The sequence below is a fragment of the Rhineura floridana genome, chromosome 2, assembly GCF_030035675.1.
Source record: "Rhineura floridana isolate rRhiFlo1 chromosome 2, rRhiFlo1.hap2, whole genome shotgun sequence".
Lineage (NCBI taxonomy): Eukaryota > Metazoa > Chordata > Lepidosauria > Squamata > Rhineuridae > Rhineura > Rhineura floridana.
This window is the reverse complement of record NC_084481.1, coordinates 239,776,728-239,797,692: the sequence shown is the minus strand read 5'-3', so window position 1 is coordinate 239,797,692 and position 20,965 is coordinate 239,776,728. Positions and strand designations below refer to the sequence as shown.

The window sequence follows — 20,965 nt, the reverse complement described above, 5'->3', positions numbered from 1 at the left end:
TCTCCCTGACGAGGTGCGCCTGGCGCCTACACTTCTATCTTTTTGGCGCCAGGTTAAAACCTTTTTATTTTCCCAGGCATTTTAACATATTTTATTGTTGTTAATATATACCAGGCTGTTAAATACTTAAATGTATGTTTTTAGTGTTTTATTGTCATTTTATTGTATTTTTTGCCTTGTATTCACTTTATGCTGTACACCGCCCTGAGAGCCTCAGGCTTTGGGCGGTATAAAAATCGAATAAAATAAATAAATAAATAAATTCCCATCTTTCCAGACCATTGGCAATGCTGGCTGAGGCTGATGGGAGTTGTGGTCCAACAACATCTGGAGGCACGCTGGTTGTGAAAGGCTGCTGTATGGTGTGGTCACTTTCCCCCAGAGTTCCTGTAACTGCCACTTCATCCACCAAAATCATCTCTGTTGGTTAGAATGAAGTCCAGGATAGCTGATCCTCTGGTTGCTTCCTCCACCTTCTGTAGGAGAAAGTTATCTCCAACACAAGTCAGAAATTTCTTGGAGGGGCCGTGTTTGGCAGAATTTGTCTCCCAACAGAATCGGGATAATTGAAGTCCCCCATTTTACTGCATCATGCCTTCTCAAAACATTGGCAATTTGCTTTTCAAAAGTTACATTCTCATCTTCTCCTTGATTGGGTGGTCGGTAGTAGACTCCAAGCACCACATTCCTTTTGTTAGTTGCCCCATTAATTTTAATCCAGATACTCTTGGTGGAGCTACCAAGCTCATCCTCCTGTATTTCTGTGCAGGGATATATATTTTTAACATAGAGTGTGACTCCACCTCCCTTTCTATTCCTTCTGTTGTTTTTGAACAAGTTTTATCCTTTAATTGCTGTATTCCAGTCATGGGAGTCATCCTACGAAGTTTCAGTGATACCTATCAAGTCCTATTTACTCTCCTGTATTAAGAGTTCAACTTTGTTCTATTTATGCAGGAGAGAGCCTTTTCAGCTGTGGCCCCCAAGCTCTGGAATACCCTACCCCAAGACGTTCGCTCTGCTCCCTCCCTGTTGGTTTTCCGGAGACTTCTGAAAACGATCTTGTTCCGGAGAGCCTTTGGGAGGAACTGAAGGTAGAACCTGACATGGATTTTATGTCTTCTACGTTAAATTTTACCTTTGTAGTCCCTTTAGTACTAGTCCCTATATATATGTATATATATGTGTGTGTTCGTGTGTGTATATATAAATATATAGTATTTTATGTATTTTAATTTATTTTAATGTTTTTGTGATTTTACTGCTTACAATTTTATTTTGTACGTGTCTGATTTTATTTTTGTAAGCCGCCCTGAGTGCCCTATTATAGGGTAGAAGGGCGGGATAGAAATATTTTAAACAAATAAATAAATATTTCTCATACTCTGGGCTTTAGTATACAGACATCAAAGACCATGTGATTTACGGCCTGGCTTCCTTCCTACCTTTTTTAAAGACTATTACTGGGCCCCATTAGAGCCATTCCCTCAGTTCTTCTTACTGTGCACAAACCTTTCTATCTCCCTCCCCCGTAGGATTCAGTTTCAAGCCCTCCTGATGAACTTCTCCCTGCTGTGGCCAAACAGATTCTCCCCAGTCCTTGTGAGGTGCAACCCGTCACTTGCCAGCAGCCTGTCTTGTAGGAAGCGTAGCCCATGGTCCCAGAATCCAAATCTCTCATACCGGCAACACCTTCGTAGCCAGTCATTCACCTGCATCAGCAGTGGGCTTGAAATCTCCCTTGGGGATGCCTGCCTGGCTGTCCACGCTGTCCTTGAGGAATCCTTGCAGATAAGCCTCAGGGTTCCCCACAGACTACAAGCCCTGCTCAGCTTAATCTGCCTCCTAGGGCTATTTATGAGAGCCCCACGTACCCTCCTACTGCTGAGGGCTGAGCTACAGATGGGACCAATAACTACAGCAGAGACCTGCCTTTCGACTTGGGTAATGCAACTGTCCATTTCATGGGCGATACTGCATGCCAGCTTTTGGGATGTTTTCAGCATGTCATAGATCAGGTAAAACAACTGGCAACAGATCCACAGAGATCATTTGGAAATAACACCCCATCACTAACATCAATACGCTCAAGAGCTCCAGGCTTAAATGGAGATGACAAGAAATGCAGCAATCTCCAGATTACATTAGTTTTTAATCTTGGATGCTGATGGCATTTATTCTTCCCTTCCTGTTTCACTGCTGGAGACAGAGGCCAGCCAGGAGAGGGCGCTGCTGCACCACAGATACCAAGAACACAACTCTCTCTCTCTCTCTCTCTCTCTCTCTCTCTCTCTCTCTCTCTCAGCTTGGCAATGGTTTGGGGACGTTTTGCCATATTCAATATGAACACTTTGACTGGCTTTTACTGGCAATGCACAATGCTTGGTACATGTTCTAGTATTCCTCTCTAAAATACTGAGTTGTACTGAATAATCTTGCATCTTTCTAAGGTTCAGCAGTGACAGAAATAAGAGATGCCTGCTGCAAGTGCTCTCTTGGCCGACCTTCCTGTTTTCACACTATTTTAACGTTTTATTTCCCTGGCTGATGGCACGTTGCCAACAGGGTGCCCGTAGGTGCCAGGGTGCCCTGCACCTCCTGTGGTACCCATGAAAGGTCTCAGGGGACATCCCTTCAGAAATCCGCAGTAAGAGAATGCTCTTCGTGCTCAGTTCCTGGTTGCACTGACTCAGCCTCTCCTGCATTAAACATCCTCCCTTAAACATGCCGACATTGATCTGCCATCTCATGTCTAACAGAATCCAACAAAACAGATCCAAAGAAAGACCCATATTTCATTTACCAAACCACACTTACATCCTATGCCCCCATTCAGCGTAGAAACACACTCCCTGTTCTGCCAGTCCCAGGGCGTCTTTTCTGAAAACGGGGGGCACATAACGCTGGTCAAAACCCGGCCCTTTTTACGGTAAAACCTGGTGGGAGCAGCTCGAGTGTGTTTTTTGCTTTGTTTTTTTGAAATTCAGCTTCAAAGTGATTTTGCAATTGATCAGCAGATCATCCCATTCCCCCTCCAGGTGTGGCTCATGGAAACCCTTTGATCTGGCCACTAGTGTGTTTTTACAGCCTCAGTGTGGCCAATGGCCTGGAGAAGTTAATGCCACTACTGCATCTGGCCTCAAATCCCTAATCCATTCTAAAGCCAGTATTATAGTTATCTACTTGTCCATCAGTACTGGAACCCAGGCAGACAAACATTTTTGAACCCTAAGACTTGGAAGACTAGTGGCCAGAGCAAAGTGTGTCCATTGGCCACACCTGGAGGAGGAACGGGTTGATGTGCCGATCAGTTGCAAAATCTGTCTAAAGCGAATTTTTAAAAACTGCACTTCAGCTGCTCCCACCCGGGTTCACAGTAAAAGGGGGCGGGGTCTGACTAGGGGCGGGTGCCCCCGTTTTCGATGCACTAGACCTGGCAGAAGAGGGAGGGTGTCTCTACCCTAAGATTGCAGCACTCACAGCTACAGGTTCCAGTGTATAAAGCCTGTCACCCTTCAGAAGTGTTGGCCATTCCTTGAATGGCTATGTGGGCAGAATGGCTGGTCGGCAGGAGCTCAGCATTGGCTTGGGAGATGCCATAGATCTCTGATATGCTGGAGTTTGGTTTCTCTTTGAAATCATTGTCTTCCATGGGTGGATGGAACTGTGTCTGCAGAACGCCTCCCTCCATATGCCTGGCTGGGGGAGCAGTGACGCTCACAGCACTGTCAAGGTAGCCCATCTCACAGTGGCAAGGCGTTCTCTCGGCTGGAGGAGCCCACAAGCATGCAGGCAGCAGCAGCACACTCTCTCCCTCACCCCAAAGCTGCTCCCGCCTTGGCTCTTATGCCTCTGCAAAAGGGCCCGTCTCTTCCTTTGAGAGGCATCTCTACGGGTCCCTCCTTCTGCTCTCATCTGTTGTGCTTTTGCCATCAAGTCAACCTGCTTTCCTGGACATTGCTGCCATTTCCAGAGATGAAACCTCCTCCGCCTCTCCTCGTTACCTGCCAGGGTGATCCTGGGGGGAGCATGTGTGTGTGTGTGTGTGTGAGAGAGAGAGAGAGAGAGAGAGGCCCACATTCCAATGGCTGCCAGTTCCTGCTTCTGGAGCTGCCCTCATAAACGTCAAGCTGGCTCCAAGGATTAATCCATCATCCTCATTTGTGCTTGGAGAGCCACATGCTGGAAAAGGGTCTCCATGGATACTAATTGTGGGGGAGGCTTCCAGGCCCCCCATGTCATTATGGCCCAATGACAAATTATATTTTCATCACTGCCGTGCTGTGACCGAGCAGACCGGAGTGGGCGTGAAAACCAACTCTTAGTGCAAGGGAGGGACTCTAAGAATCTCTTCTGTGAGCTAGACGGGAGCCCTCTGCAGTCCTTATGAGGCTGACTGCACCAGATGAAGAGGGTAAGCAGACTGGGAACACTGGGAGGCAGCAGAAGCACTAGCCACTGCCCTGAGGAAGGTGGAGACTGAGGCTGGGAGCACACAAGTTGCCTACAGCAAAATGTCTCTATTGGCCACACCTGGAGTGGAAATGGGTTGATCTGCCGATCAGTTGTGAAATCTCTTTGAAGCTGATTTTTTTTTAAAAAAAAAATGCACTCAAGCTGCTCCCACCAGGTTTTACAGTAAAAAGGGGTGGGGGTTGACTAGTGTTGTCGTGTGGCCCCGTTTTCAGAAAAGAGAGGTGGAGGCGCACCAGCAGAGCAGGGCGTGTGTCTCTAGCCTGTGTCTCTGTCCTGCTAGAATCTTCCCCACCAATTCCTGAATCAGCCTATCTTGCTTCCAAAGTGGGACTAGTGGGTTGGGATGCTTCCGTTGTTCCGTTTGTTTTAGAAAATGTGATTTCTAACTTTTGTGCAGAGTCGCCCTTGCTGCAGCTGTCAGTCCCTTCAGCTCATTTGTGCCTCTGTCTGCATTACCAAAGGCACAGTGATAAAACCCCTCAAGAAAGGCCCATCTTGACAGGACTGTAGGTAATTGGCCCTTCCTGGCTGGGGTGGGAATGGGGCGCGCTGCTCATCGGTTTATGTTCTGCATTGCAAGCAGCTGTCTCCACCTCACACGTGCTGCCCTCCCCACTGCACGGGGTGTTTGCATTACGATTGTGGGTTTTTATGCATAGACTTTTCATGTTTTGTTCTAAGTCTTTTGGGAGGGGTCTTTTGTCTGGATGTCTTGTGGGGAGTCCGGTGGGCCTTGGTTTTAAGACTGGGGCTTGGTTAGGACAAGGTTGATAGAGTCAGCAGGGCTCATGGAGATTATCATCATTTTGTCTGAAGCAGGGGTTCTTGTGGTAGGAGGGGGCCATTGAGGAATCAGGCTTTAGACTGCCCTGCCTCTGTGGGAGATGATGTTATTTTGAGGGGAAGCTGCAATTTTAGTTTGGCCAGAGAGCCTGACGAGGGGGGGATCAGAGCTGTAGGCCGGCTGCCTGTCAGTCAGCACAGGCCAATCTGTGATCTTAGCGCTGAGGTCCCACTCCGTACGTAGAGCTCCATGTCTGACATTAGGCGACTGACAGGTGGGTGAGATTTGCCCCAAATGGCTTCATGAGCCAAATTCAGAGGCCTGGAGGGCCTAATTAGACCCATAGGCTGGAGGTCACCCACTGCAGGTCTATTGAGTTCATTTGGATTTACTGTCTAAACTTTGCTTTGGTTTCAAGAGTTCCTTTATTTTGCCTTGTGCCATTCAGAAGGCCTGTCCCCAAAAGAGTCCTACTGTTTGGAAATGTATTACTCGTGAGTTAAGTTAATATGGAGGAGAAAGGGGGGATGAACAGGTGTTTGTGAGACCATCTGGAGCAGTGAAACGAGGGAGCCATGATGACTAGAACCCCATTGGCTCTGCCCCCGTGTCTGCCGGCCTGCTTCTCAGGACCTTCTTTGCATCTCAGTTTAGGAAGAGGGATTGGGTGTTGTGCATATTGTGACTGACTGTGGCACTGGCATGAGTTGTCTGCACGTTCCAGTTCTTGTATGCGCATGTGCAAACCATGCAGAGTCACCCAGAGGATTTATGGGGCCCGGGGTATGCACAATGTTGTCCTCCCCTGAGAACCCATAAATTTCAAAGCTGGGAGAAGACATGTCAGAATCCTTGTATGAACAGACGACATGCAAGAAATGGAGCTCTCAGATGCAGGCTCTTACCTGCCCTCGAAAAGAGGCCTTTCCCGTGGCAAGGGCAGATTGGCAGAGTTCCCTCAGAGACAAAATTAACAGCGACTGAAACATTACATGAATGCCACAAAGTTAGGAAGTGAGGAACAAAATAAGAACAGTCAAGTTCAAAACACTTTCTTTGTTAAGGTGCATGCAAGGAGAAGTACAGGTCTAAGCAAAATATTTTTTCTTGTCTTAATAGATGCAAAATCATCATTTACAGCATCACAATTTATTTGCTTTGCACGTGCATTCTCCACTAGGAGCAAGATAATGTGGTTCAGCCTGTCGTCTCCAGTCACTGACCACAGGTAGTTCTTAATAATCTTAAACTTCATAAAGGTGCCAGGAGGACACGCAGCATGCGGGCACCTGCTCTGTAACCATTCAGTGCCCCATAACAGTTTTCAAGGTGGCAGTTCAAATCTTGATTTTCTTGACTGATCAATTTACAAAAGACAGGAACAGCCCTCGGTCATCACGCTCTAGGGTAGAATGTGATCCTGGAATGGCAAATTTTGCAACACTTTACATCCTTGGGGAAGACTCTGGAATGATGAAGGACTTGATTTTTGTTGAGATCTCGGAAGAAGCCGCCATGGGGAATGGAACAGGCCAGCTGCCTCAAGGCTCCAAATGAGACAGTCATTTTTCACACACTCGCTATCGGGGAGAGTCTTGCAGAAAAGAGATGTAAATGAAAGAATGCTTGGAGGAATCGTGGGAAGGTGGCAGAGTTGGGTGGTGTGCCCTTGGACACACTTATTTATTTATTAGATTTATATCCCTCCCTTTCTCCCAGTAGGAGCCCAGGGTGGCAAACAAAAGCACTAAAAACACTTTAACACATCATAAAAACAGACTTTAAAACATATTAAAACAAAACAACCATTAAGAACATATTAAAGCAAAAATCTTTAAAAACTTTTTAAAAGGTTTTAAAAACATCTGTTTTTTTTTTAAAAAAAGAAGGTATCCTGGTCCCAAGCTGCATAGGGCTTTGTATACCAAAACTAGAACCTTGAACTTAGCCCAGTAGCTAATAGTGCAATTCTTTCAGCAGTGGGGTAACATGTTGTGATACCCTGCCCCAGTGAGCAGTCTCGCCACCGCATTTTGCACCAGCTGCAGCTTCCGGACCAACCTCAAGGGCAGCCCCATATAGAGCGCATTACAGTAATCCAGCCTGGAGGTTACCAATGTATGGATAACAGTGGTCAGGCTATCCAAGCAAGAAATGGCCGCAGCTATCTTCCCAGCCAAAGCTGGTAAAAGCCACTCCTAGCCATAGAGGTCACCTGGGCCTCTAGTGACAAAGATGGATCCAGGAGAACCCCCAGACTATGGACTTGCTCTTTCAGAGGGAGTACAACCCCATCCAAAGCAGGCAACGGACCAATATCCAAACTTGGGAACCACCAACTCACAGTGTCTCCGTCTTGCTAGGATCCAGACTCAGTGTTTTGGCCCTCATCCAGCTCACCACAGAGTCCAGGCAGCAGTCCAGGGCTTGCACGGCCTCTCCCGATTCAGATGTTACGGAGAAAAAGAGCTGGGTATTGTCAGCATACTGCTGACACCTCGCGCCACATCCCCCGATGACTGCTCCCAAGGGCTTAATATAGATGTTAAACAGCATCTGGGACAAGATGGTACCCTGCGGTACAACTGCCAGGGGGGCAAAAGACAATCACCTTAATGTTATTCGGTGACAACAACCCTGGAGGTAGGATCAGAGCCACTGTAAAACAGTTCCTCCAATACCCATCTCACCAAGTCAGCCCAGAAGGATACCAACAACAATGGAATCAAAAGCTGCTGAGAGATCAAGTCAGAATAACAGGGTTGCACTCCCCCTGTCTTTCTGCCAATAAAGGTCATCCATCAGGGCAACCAAGGCCAATTCAGTCCCATAACCAGACCTGAACCCAGACTGGGATGGGTCAAGATAACCTGTTTCATCCAAGAGTACTTGCAATTGCTGAGCCACAACCCTCTCAATCACCTTCCCTAAAAAGGGGGTATTTGCACCCGGTCGGTAGTTGTTACAAACCAATGGGTCCAGGGTGGGCTTCTTCAGGAGCGGTCGGCTCACCGCCTCTTTCACGGCAGCTGGAACCACTCCCTCCCGCAATGATGCGTTGGTCACCCCCTGGATCCACTCGGTCAAACCCCCTCAGCAAGCTTTAATAAGCCAAGAAGGGCAAAGGTCGAGAGGACACATTGCTGGCTGCATCGTTGCAAGCACCTTGTCCATATGATCAGGCTACATCAACTGAAACCGTTCCCAAGAGGTTGCAGCAGGCATTGCACTGGACACCTCATTGGGGACTCCAGTAGATGTGGATGAGGCATCAAGATTGCTACAGAGGTGAGCAACTTTACCCTCAAAGTGCCTTGCAAACAATACACAGTGGGCCTCCGAAGGGTCTAAGACTCCATTTCATGGAGTTGATGTCAACAGATCCCTGACAATAAGGAAAAGCTCCACTGGACAGCTACTTGAGGATGTGATGGAGGCAGAGAAGTGGGCCTTCTTTGTCACTCTCAGTGCCACACAGTAGGCATGGTTATGATGTTTTACTTGTGCCCGATCAGCCTCACAGCATGTCTTTCGCCACTTGCGCTCTCACCCTCCCAACCAATCTGACGTCTGCCTCCCCTTTTCACCCTGAGCTTTCCCCCCTCCTTTGTCACTTCTCTTTTTGCTGTCCCAGACTGACAGGTGCGCTTTGTTTTTCCTTACAGCACAGGGCTGCGTTTTTCTCTCCTGCATACCTCCTCCAAATTCCCAACCGGTTGCGACAGAGCGGCCCTGTCCTGCCAGCTTCCTGGTTCTGGCTCGGTCTCTCACAGGCCCCCCGATTGTGGCCCGCCTGCTGGCTTTCTCCACTAGGCCTGACTTTCCCACAGAAGGGTTGGCTTCACACCACTCCTAGGCCTTTCCCTGTGAAATCGCAACTAGCCCTGCAACCCTCCACGGCTACTTGGCCTGGGCCAGCGGTCAGCTTGCCTCCTCCGTCCATCTTGCCTCCGTTGCTGCCCAGAGATAAAGGGAGGGTTGGCACCATGGGTGGGCTTTGAGACAGACTGCTTGGCAGTTGTGCAGGCCTGGCTAATGCGCTGGCCTGGCTAATCCCTCCCAGCCTCTCACGGACGGGTCACACAGAGCAGTGCTATTTATGTACTAAATCTCCTTTCCCATAAAGATTTGTCATAGTAAAAATGGGAACCACGTATCACAGACCACACAGCTAAGGTGCCAAATGGCTTCCATGGGACGGAGGGACACATGGCACTGCCTTAAGCCAAGCCAGACCCAGTGGCCCATGTAGCTCAGTGTTCCCTGCACTGACTGGCAGCTGCTCCCCAGGGCTTCAGGCAGGGGTCTCCCCCAGACCTGCCTGGAGATGCTGCCACTGGGGATGGAACTTGGGGCCTTCAGCATGCAAGGCAGATGTTCCGCCACGGAGCTTCCCCAAGTTCATGGGACAGGAGGCCAAGTGGTGGCCAGACTGGCCCTCCACGGCCAGAGACAGTCTACCTTTGGCCATCAAATGTTGGAGAGAACAAGAGGGGCCAGCATTTCCCATCGGGGCATTTGGCCTCCCCACAGGTCAAGAGGTCCAAGTGTGGGGCCAGTTCCTAAGTGGAAGCCCTAAGCTGCTTGGAGGTGGAGGGAGGGTGGGGCCTACAAATGCCAGGCATAAAGCCCCCCCCTCCATTTGTCAGCACTGGCAAGGCCATGGCTGGGCCTCTCCTGTTCTTGCAAGGCAGTGGTTGCCATGGAAACCTGACTTTGGGTAAAGCTGCTCAGAAGGACCCCCGCCTGCACTCTGTGGCAGGTTGGAAACAGTGGGAGGCGCCAGGGGAGCTTTCTCCCAAGAGGTTGGGGGGCACGCTGCAGCATGACGCTCTTTCCCCCTCTGCTACAATTTCTCTGTTAGGATTGGGGAAGGGAATCTCTGGGGGCTCTTGAGTGTTCCTGAGAATCCTTGCTCACCTCCCACAGATCATTCCCAAGAGCTCCCTAAGCAGCAGGCAGAGCAAATGATCCCAACTGCACCCTGAATAGCTGATCACCCCCCTCCCGCCTCCCATCCCCCCAAGGGAAAAGTTCCTTCCCAGCCGCTTGGCAGCATCATAGCTGGTGTTGCACAGACCCCAATCTCTGAGTGGTGAGAGGCTTCCAGGGTCCCAATGCTTACCCAGGGTTTGGTTTCCTTGGAATGAAGATCAGTGGAGACTGTGGTGTCTTTTTGAGACATGGTTTATTTTCATCTATATAAAACCTGAGCGTATACTGGAGGGGTTCTCAGCATTAACAGTCCAACAGATCTTGCTTCCCCATCAGGCTTCCAGGGAGGCACCCAAAAGTCATGGCTTGGGGTTCTACACAGAAGGCAAGCCTCTGTCTGTCTGTCTGTCTTCCCAGCTTTTCCTCTCACACAGAAACTACTTCCAAGGGCAGAGGCTGGGGGAGGGGGAAATCGTTTTCCTGCAACAGCCCCTATAGCATCAGGACTCCTCTTTAGGGATGTAGATTGGCCTATCAACAGGCCCATTCACTCAGAGGCTGACCTGCCCACAACTATTATCTTGACCACTGGAGTCAGGTTGCTCTACTACAACTCCAGCTGCACACATTCCAAATCAGAAGGTGGAAAGAAGGTCCAAAACCATCATCTGTCTCACCCCCCCCCCGTCCCATAACACTGAGAAGTCCAGGCCTTGTGAGCCACAACTGGAGAATGGGGCCAAGTGAGAGAATGTCTCAGGGGTCCCCTGCCCCACAGCGCATGTCATCTAGCAATGCCCATTCCTGCGTTTCTGGATCCTCACCCATTGTGGGTCTGAGGTCAACCTGGGAGCAACTGGCACAGCTTGTGCACCAAATGGAACTTCAGTCTGTTGGGGGTAGAGGTGAGGGGGCGGGAGGATGCCAGGGCTGATAACTGGGAGGGTGTGTTGTGCCCTGCTGTGATATGAAATGAGATATATAGTTTGGAAACTATAGTATGTGTAGTGTTAATATGACACAGCAGAAAATGGATTAACCTGAATTAACTTAGAAGCAGAAAAGCAAAATTCCTCTGTGGATACTAAAAGTGCCTGAGAAGGCCAAATGCTCAGTTGCTGTTTTGATACTTAAAATGCTAGTTTGCTCTTCTCATGTAACGGGACACCTTCCAAGAAGATAGGGACTAAGCTAGAATATGCTGTGCCTGGGGGAGGTAGGGCACAGGGAGCGCTCAAGATTAGAACACTGTAAATGCAGAAGACAACGGAGCTCTCTTGACAAGAGTTGCTAACAAGATGGGAGGGGCTGTGTGTAAGGAGAACTTGGGAGCCAATATATCAATGTATCTGTGTAGCTATGCCTCAGACAGGTTTTCAGACACGAGTCGGATACCTGATCTCTCTTTTGCAAAAGAAGTTAATAAAGGTGTTGTTTTATATCTGGTTTCTCATCTGGTGATTATTGGAGTTTCCTCCAGATGCAAAGGGCCTTTTGGCATAACAGCTGCAGTTCAAAACCGTGTGTTAATGGAAAGTTCATGAATTTGTTTGGCTCCTGAGAGGGAGTAGTTTGACATCCTTGCAGACCTCTGCAGGAAGTGATCAGATCCTCACTAGGCTCTTTGCTGTGGGGCAACCCATAATCTGAGCAGGCCTGAATGTCTGTCTCTCCTCCTCCCCATGAGGGCCTCTGGAGGTCCCTCTGAGTATACTGAGAAGATGGGACAGATGTCTGTTCTTTGTTGAAGCTGCTGAACAGAATTCTGCATTAACAGCACCTCCTTAAAAGTATTGCACTATCAATATTTAATCTTAACTCAAGCACAGAAGGTTTTCTAGCAAACATCTGTGGCTGGATAAATATTCATGGTGCCACTTGAAAACACAACATAGGAAACAAAATGGCAGGAAGCAAAACTATGATCCCTCATGGGGGCCATAGTGTGCTGGAGCCCCAGTGCAACGCTGGCGCTTGCAGAAGTGAGGTTCCTCCAAGTAAAGTAAAGGGGTACCCACTGCGGCACCTCTCAGCTCCTGCACTGGTGAGCAGACCTTCTTGCCAGCAAGATTGGGGGTCTGTCGCCCAGAAGAGGGCAATGAGACACAGGCTGGAATCAGAAGGAGCTGCAGAGGATCTGTGCCAGAGGAGGAGGCAAGGTGAGAAGCTGGCAGAGAGCGCGCTGGAAAGCAGGAGGCCAGGAGGGAGAGGAGGAGGCATGGGGGGGCACGCATCCAACCCCCACTACAAGAGTGGCCCCGTGGGGTCATAGAATCATAGAGAGCCCTATAAGGCCATCAAGTCCAACCTCCTGCGCAATGCAGGAATCCAAATTAAAGCATCCTCGACAAATGGCTGTCCAGCTGCCTCTTGAAGGCCTCCAGTGTCGGAAAGCCCACCACCTCTCTAGGTCTTGGTTTCCATTGTCATATGGCTCTAACAGTTGGGAAGTTTTTCTTGATGTTCAGTCGAAATCTGGCTTCCTGTAACTTGAGCCCATTATTCTGTGTCCTGCACCCACTCCCAAGGTCCCCCACCACACTTTGTAGCCCAGCTGGCCAAGATGATCTACTGGGCATACTGGACCATATCAAACTCAGAGTAGTAGACCCATGGAAATGAATATGCCTACATTTGTCACGTCCGTATTTTCAATTGGCCTATTCTTTAACTTCAGTTGGTCTGCTCTGAGTATGACTAATGCAGGATACAACTCGTAAGGTTCTCTCTTCCTTTTTGTACCAACTTGTAGCAAACATGGAGTTGTGTGGCTGACAGCAGCTGATCCAGAAGATATCAATTGTGGGAGAGGTATGGTTCCTCCCATACAATCTTTGAAGTTTTTCTTGAGTTACAAGCACAGAAACAGCTGTCTTTGCAAGGTAGTCCTCCTAGGGACCTTCCACTGAGGAGCACAGTGTTGAATAAGCTGCCTGAATAATGGCTCACCAACAGTGCAGAATGGCTGCCTTCCCTTGGTAATAAACTCTGCAAGCCATGTGCACTTGTGTTTGATCATCCTGGGACCACTGGGCTGCCACATTTGCATCCTTTGTTGCAGAGCAGACTCAGCTGGGTTCTTCCTGCTACGGATGGGTGTGAGGATGGTGGACCTGGAAATCCTGAAGGAAAGTGTGAATTAGGCTGGTGAAGGAGGTGCACTGATTCTGGTCCTCTTTGCAGGTATTAACTCACTGTGGCTGGCTCAGAGATACATGCTGGAGTAAGGTAAATGTGCAAGTTCAGCAAATGGGACTTTTTAATTTATTTGGAAAGCAAAGGGTTACAGCAGCCAACAACTGAGCCTGTCCAGAGATGGCAGCCTTTGGGTGCTTAGACCTGTGCAGACATTGAAAATAATAATTAACTTGTCATCAGTCTCATCTGAAGGAGAGAATTCCACGAAAAACTCCCCCCCCCATGGCCTCTTGCCTAGCCTCTGAAGGGAGAGGCATACGGCTGTTGCTGTTTTGTGCCTTCAAGTCGATCACTACTTATGGCGACCTTATGAATCAGCGATCTCCAAGAGCATCTGTCGTGAACCACCCTGGTCAGATCTTGTAAGTTCAGGTCTATGGCTTCCTTTATGGAATCAATCCATCCCTTGCTTGGCCTTCCTCTTTTTCTACTCCCTTCAGTTTTTCACAGCATTATTGTATTTTCTAGTGAATCATGTCTTCTCATGATGTGTCCAAAGTATGATAACCTCAGTTTCATCATTCTGGCTTCTAGTGATGGTTCTGGTTTAATTTGTTCTAACACCCAATTATTTGTCTTTTTTGCAGTCCATGGTATGCACAAAGCTCTCCAGCACCACATTTCAAATGCGTTGATTTTTCTCTTATCCGCTTTTTTCACTGTCCAACTTTCATATCCATACCTAGAGATCGGGAATACCATGGTCTGAATGATCCTGACTTTGGTGTTCAGTGACCTCATCTTTCAGTGAGGCATACGGAGGAGAGCCTTATTTGAATACCTTAATTGCTGAGCAGGTTCCTATGGGAGGAGGGGATCTTACACAGCCATCTCCTCTTAATTAATCAGCAGTGGTAGACCTCTTAGCACCCCTGAAATGCTGTGTGGGCAAATGTCCACCCTGAAGCAGCACAGGGCCCCTTTGATCCCACCAGCGCAGCACTTGGGGCTTTTCCTCTGAGAGGTCAGCTGGAGGCCTCCCTCCCTCCCTCCGAGGGCTCCTCCAGTCATGCCTCTTTTGACTGCAGAGCTGGAACCCCAACAGAGGGAGCTGGATTGCTGTGGCTGCCACAGATCTCAGCAAAAGACCCAGAGGCTTGCCAGCTGCCTAACTGCTGGCTAATTATGGGAGGCAGTTAATTATCTGGAGTGAATGCTGGTAGGTTGTGTGTGTCCCGTCACCCGTGCACTTTGTTACACAGCATTGTGCAATGATTCAAAGCTGCCAGACTCTCCTGCTTCTGCCTTTCACCTCCAGACTCCTGGAATCTGTCCCTTTCTCCTGCTGTCTCAACGTCCGCCTGTTTCCCATGCAGCCCCATGCAGCCCCATGCAGCCCCATGCAGCCCCATGCAGCCCCATGCAGCCCCATGCAGCCCCATGCAGCCTGCTGAAATTGCCCTCGGAAACATCACTGGTGGCCTCTTAGCTACAAAATCTAAAGGTCTCCATTAGGGATGGAAAGATGTCCATTTCTGGGCTCCTGCTGGAAGGAAGCGCGGGGTATAAATAAAATAATAAATAAATAAAATACAATTCCGGCTCTCCGTTTCACATTCTTCCAAACTTAAATTCAGTTTTCCACATTTCTGCAGCAATTTGTGAATGTTTTTTTAAAAAAATGAAAATTCTCCAGCATTTTAGTATGAATTTCTCCTAATAAAAACATCTTTATAGGGAGTTTGACTAATGTACACATTTTTGCAAGCCAAAGCACAACACCTTTTTCTTGTTATATATTCATTTTATGCATACTTTCCCCTAATATATGCATTTTTGTAAACATTGTTTGGCAGGTGAACTGCATCGCAAAAATTCAGTACATGCGGGTGGCTGTGTTTCGGTCCTCATATTGTTTTGGAAAGTGCACATTTGATAAATCTGGCTTGAAATGCCTTTCTTTCCCATGCACCTTTCAAAGAGGAGCACGTCCCTGGCTCTCCTCCTCCTCCTCCTCCAGGAGCCTCTCCTCTAGCCCTTGGCCTCTGGCTCTTTGAAACAGCTGAGCTGGAGAGGCTGTTGCTTGAGTGGCCCCTGGTGGGAGCTGCACAGTTCTGGCACCCCATTTCTTTGTCAGAGCTGCCCTCCTGGCAAACTCAGCCAAGAAAATGGAAAATGAGTTGGAAAAAATTAACAAGCCGAAACCAACTTTCAAAGCAAGATCCTCTGGGCTCCGAGGGCTATTCTGAATGGCGCCTTCAACCCACTACACGCACTGTCCCCCCTGAATAAACTCGGAAGAAGCTGCAAGAGAGCAGGGAGAAAGGACCCACTCCTCCCAGGCACTGTGGGATGCCAGGAAAGAAAGCGGGAAATGAGCCTGAGTTGGCGGGGGTTGAGTGAGCTGCAGTCAGCAGTTATGCATTTATGTCTTTATTTTAACACTTGTACCCCACTTTTCTTCCAAAGAGCTCAAGGTGGAGTACATGGTTCTCCCACTCCCCATTTTATCCTGTGAGGTGGGTTAAACTGAGAGGCAGCGATTAGCCCAAGGTCACCCAGGGAACTTCATGTCCTAGGTCCTAGTCTAACACTTTGCCCGCATCATTTGTCAGATTTCACAAGCCACATGGGAGGCTGGCACAAAATGTGTTTGCCTAGCTATTGCCAGGGGCTTCCTGCAGGGGAAGGGCAAGAAGGTGCCCTCCTTTTGCTGAGGAACACCAGAGCATTTTTACTTCCTAACTTTAAAGCTACACAACCAATTTTCATCAATTCAATAAAAAAGGCACTCTGCAACCAGAGGCTTGAACAATGATTGCTTGTTTATTAATTATTTTATTTAGGAAAAAATATAAACCACTTAATCAAAGAATCCTAAAGTAGCGTACACAGAATGATTTAAAACAATTACTGTATACAAATCAGCAAAATTTGGAAACAGATATACTTACTATCAAAGGCTGGTCAGCCACAATGACAATCACCCCTCCTGCCCACAAATGGCTTCAACTACTCCACCACGTGTCATGTGATTTCTCTGAAATCTGGACTTCACCTACTACTCCTGGAAAATACCAAATTTCGTATTGAAATGGCAAATGGTATCAGTTTTATAAGGAAGGAAGCCAGGCTGTCCCTGGAGGGACAGCCATGGAGTTCCCTCTGGCTGCCCATCACCTGCTGATGTGGAGACAGGCAGACGGCGGCTGCTGCGGCGCCTCTTTGCTGAGACCCAGAGAAGGTCTTGAACCCCCACACTGGGTGGGCGGGTGGTGGGCGGTGGTGGGGCAGAGAAGGCAATGCTGCCACCCTGGCTGGGCCTTTGGCAAAAGGTAGCGAGTCCCTGCCGTGGGCAGGACAGGAGGGCTGAGAGTGGGATGGAGAGGCAAGCAGGCCATCCACATTTCCTCAGGAGCTGCCAGAGGTTGTCCTGGAAGGCCAAAGTCTTTGTGCATTGCAGCCAGGAGGGCCACAGTCACTCCATGATCATTTCTGCCCCACCGGTCAATGAAGCCGCGGTTCTGAAGTTGCACCTTTATGTTTCAGCTGCAGCTATGAACAGCTTGGATGAACGAGAGCGGAACAGTTTTGTCCTAGGTTGACATAGCCCTAGTGAAAAATTCTTCCATGGGAAAAATGTAGCCTCAATTTCATTCCTGCTGCTTTTTTTTTTTTTGATGGGCCCAAAAGGCAAGTGCTCAGCAGTGCAGGGTGCATGTGAGGTGGGTGGTAGGGGTGATGGGGAGCACAGGCTCACCTGCATGAGCACCCCAGGGCTTCAGAGCAGTTCAGTTCCTGCACCCCAACATCCGTAGTTCTTTGAAGACCTCTGTGCTTAAATGCAGGCCAAGCTAAGGCCGCATGCGCCGGGTGCCCCCAACATCCTCCCTGGCCCAAAGGATGAGCCTGGGTGCGGGAACACAAATGCCTCCATCTTCCTCATTCTCAAGAAGGATTTGGTGTCAGCTGCCAAACATTTCAATTATGATTTGGAGGCGTCAAGCAGTTAGCTCGACACTTTCCTGAAGAACACTGAAATGGCTATCAAACTTTGCCTCTAATACATTAATTTCACTGTTACCCCTCAAGATCCAGGCAGCCTACGCCATGATAGATTTCACATATTATAGTGTGCAATGTGCCGTAATTATAAGCCTCTAGGAGGTGATCTGCCATTTCATTTTTAATTTAAACCACCTCATATCAAGGCAAAGCATGGCTTTTAAGAGCCTTTGACTCATTTCATCAAGCAAAGGCCTTGCCAAGTGGAGACAGGTGGCCCAGATGCCTTCACCATGGCTGAGATCGCAACTGTACTGTCCCATCCAAGGCACTTCTGTTGCCAGCGGTGGTAATAATGCCAATGCTAACCCTGCCTAACAACTGTGAGGTAATTAGCTTGCTTATTTGCCTCCCTCTCTCCCTCTCTCCCTCTCTTATCTTTTGCTGGAGTCAATGATGGGTGAACCTTTGCTTTTGAACAGTAGGGGCTAACGACATTGCATTAGCCCAGCTCATTTCCTCTTTTAGGAGTTCAGTTTGTACCGCTGGATTGGGTTTCTTTCTTGCAATGGAAATTTGCAAATTTTCAAAAAGTTTTGTTATGTAACTGGAAGTCAATTGTGCATGCAGCTACTATTGCTTGGGCAATGATTTGCCAGGTGCTTCAGTGGATGATCCACAACTGGCAGCAATTTCAGGTGAGACCTACAAGGACAAGGCCTTGAGTGAGTTCTGTCTGGAGGAAGGGTGGAATATAACAAACAAACAAATAAAATGGATTCTCATGCACACCGTGCAACTCAACAGTCCCTCTGGGCTGAGATGGGGCAACTCTGGGCAGAGTGAGGAGAAGGCCCCCATCACCACCTGGCTGCCAAAGAGGATCACTCAGCAGGCAGGAAGCCCACTTGCTAGGTTTCCCAGAAGCCCCTGCAGAAGCCACAGGGGCCTTGGAATGGTCACATCCCCCAAGAGCTGCATGCCAAGTTGCCCCCATCTTGCAGGAGGGCAGGCTGCCTCCTGACCTCACTGCTTACCATGGAGCAGGGTAGGCTTGCCTCTGCTGCTGCTGCCCTGGCCACAGACCACAAGACTCCTCTCCAGTGCTCACCTCATTCCAGTAGCATCAGACTACAGAGGCCCAAAGAGCACTTCATTGCAGTGCAGAGAGTTCACACTGGCCTCAACTGGGAGGGCAGGTGCAAAACAAAGCTTATCCCCACCCACCCCCCAAACTCCAGCAGACATGTTTATTTTGTGCCAAACAGCACCCTTCTTAAAACCATCAAATGGGAAGAAGACCCTCTATGTCTTCAAGGGTCACACTGATGCTGCATGTGGTCAGTCCAAGCTGTGCTAGGAATTCCTTCTTTAATCTGTGATGTGATTTCCTCTAGAGCTGCAAAATTCACATGAGCAGAGCAGCCCATTCTGCATATTTGGGTGCCATAATCATGAAGTGTCAGCCAGCTTTTTATGCCCCCCAAGGACAGAAGTCACTTCAATCAGCCCCCTTCTTTGTTTTTCAATATCCACCCAGCCACAAATAGCACACATCCCTTTGCTTTCCAGCAGCAGGTGAGGAGGAGGAGGAGGAAGACTCATCATCTCTGTGAGGGAGCTCATTTGCACCAGTGACATCAGCAGAATCACAGCCGGGTGGAATTAGCCCAGTAAATCCAAGCTGGCTGTCGGGTCTTGTGTGAGAGAGCCTGGTTAGTTATTAATTACTCTGCTAAATATAGAGAATTGTAGACAGGAGGATTTTGAGTGCCTTTGCGCTCCAAAATAGATTGCATAAGATGAATGAACAAGCAGTATGGTGGATTTCCAGGGTTCCCCTGGAGCAGGAGCACCAACAAGCCCTGCCTAACCTTCTTTCCTTCTTCCTTCAGGGCGATAGGAAGAAACTGCTCCCACCAACGGCAGTCTGCTGGCCTGGGCAGTGCAGGAGAGCCTCCTGGGAACTGGCTGACTGGCTTTTGCTTGCGCTCAAGGCCTGGCTCCAGTTTTGGGGCTGGTAGGGATGCATTTTCCAGGTGAGTGATGTTACACCAGATGCTGACAGAGGGGGTTTTCTTCTGCCCCTCTGTCTTCCCTCCCCCACCCCAATGCACACCCTACATGTGGCTTGGCTGGCTCAAGTGCGCCTGCTCAGTCTGTGAGCAATTTGTGAGTGACGCATCCTGCTAGGGACATGCTGGCATTGTGCAGAGGGTGGACTTTGGGAGAACAGCCGGTTGCTAGTCCTGCGTTTTGGACCACAGGCGAGGAAGCTTTATGCTGCTGCTGGCATCACCTGTGTGAACACAGTGCTGGACTAGGGGGGCCTTTGGTCTGAGCCAGCAGCCACACTCGCATGAAGCTCACACCCCCAATTTGTGGCTTTCAGATTTGGTGATTTGGGTCATTTGGGGCTGGAACAGAGAAGAGTGTCTCCTCAGCCCTCAGAGTGAGCCTTTCCCAGCTCTGTCTACATGCGTGTGAAGCTATCTGCCCACCTGTCTGTTTATGTACTTTCACCCTGCTCTTCATCAAAAAATTCAAGAGTGGGGCACAATCACAGAAACACCATATGAGGCAATCTAAAGCCAGGGGCAACAATAAAGCCTCAAGGCCATATCCAATTCAGTGAGGGAGGGAGATATTTCAGTTCTTCCCCTCCCCACTTTATGCACGTTGTGGAGCTGAGGCAGGACCAGCCGCCTGCAGGCAGAGCAACTTCCACCCCATGGCCAGTGGTGGGACTAGCAGGGCAGAAGCCAGGGACCTCGACAAAGCGCTGACAGCCAGGCCCCCACCTGGACCACTTGTGCACAAGAAGGCAGGCAGGTGAGGGCTGGCTGGGACAGTGCCACGTTTGCCCTGATTGACCAGCTTCCAATGACCCAGCCTCAGTCACACCCTCGCCAGCCCTCTTGGCTTTGTGGCCAGTCTCAATCCCAGGTTGTTGCTGCTGCTGCTGTTGCAGTGAGGCTTGCCTAGTTACGGGCAGGGATGGAGGAGGAATTCAATTCCATTCACATTAAAAGCCTAATTTTCACTTTCCAAAACAAGGTGCGACCTCAACCACAGCCATCCTTCGAAATCTGCTCTTCTCTGAATTTTGCAATGCAGATCTACAGTAAATTAATATGTACAAAAATGTATATACTTGAGTAAAAGCTGTATGTAAATACGTATCTTAGTGAAAACAGCATACAAAAATGCATTACATTAGGGAAAATTGCTTTGCAAAAATTTGTCAGACAAAATTGCACACTGTTATGGGGTTGTGGGTTGTGATAGATGCTTTCTTTGGGCACCCTTCACTCTGTAGCCTTGAACCTGGGAGTGGCATCTGTGGTAGAAGAAACCCATTCCACTGGTAAGCCTAGTTTCCTTTGATAATCAAATAATTTAGCCAAGTCAGTCTGTGAGTTAATGAACCTGTTGAATGGTCAATCTGCATATCTGAAGGGATGTGGCCAAGAGAGATCCTGTTGCTATCGCAACGCTTTTCGGCTTTTCGGGGAGAGACCCTCCTCCCCCATCGTGCAGCTAAAGAGAGGCTTGTGTTTTTAGTCTAGTCTGGAGAAGCTGGAAACTAGGCAGACACACAGAGAGGACTGCTCTCTGCACCATGGC

General features: G+C 48.8%; 1 protein-coding gene across 3 annotated transcripts in view; it reads left to right on the top strand.

Moving 5' to 3' along the window:
- Positions 1-19,300, top strand: part of LOC133378466 (peptidase inhibitor 16-like) — a 62,512-nt gene extending 43,212 nt beyond the window's left edge. For 2 of the 3 annotated variants that reach the window (XR_009761037.1, XM_061613326.1), the window contains exons 4-5: positions 958-1,094; positions 19,234-19,300. Coding sequence is in view for 2 of the 3 variants with exons in the window: in XM_061613326.1 (XP_061469310.1) it covers positions 958-1,054 (97 nt within the window). In the remaining variant the exon portion in view is untranslated. Of the gene's footprint in view, positions 1-957; positions 1,226-19,233 lie in introns of those variants that run through there. The other variant, XM_061613327.1, reaches the window with a different exon arrangement.
- Positions 19,301-20,965: the final 1,665 nt, after the last annotated feature.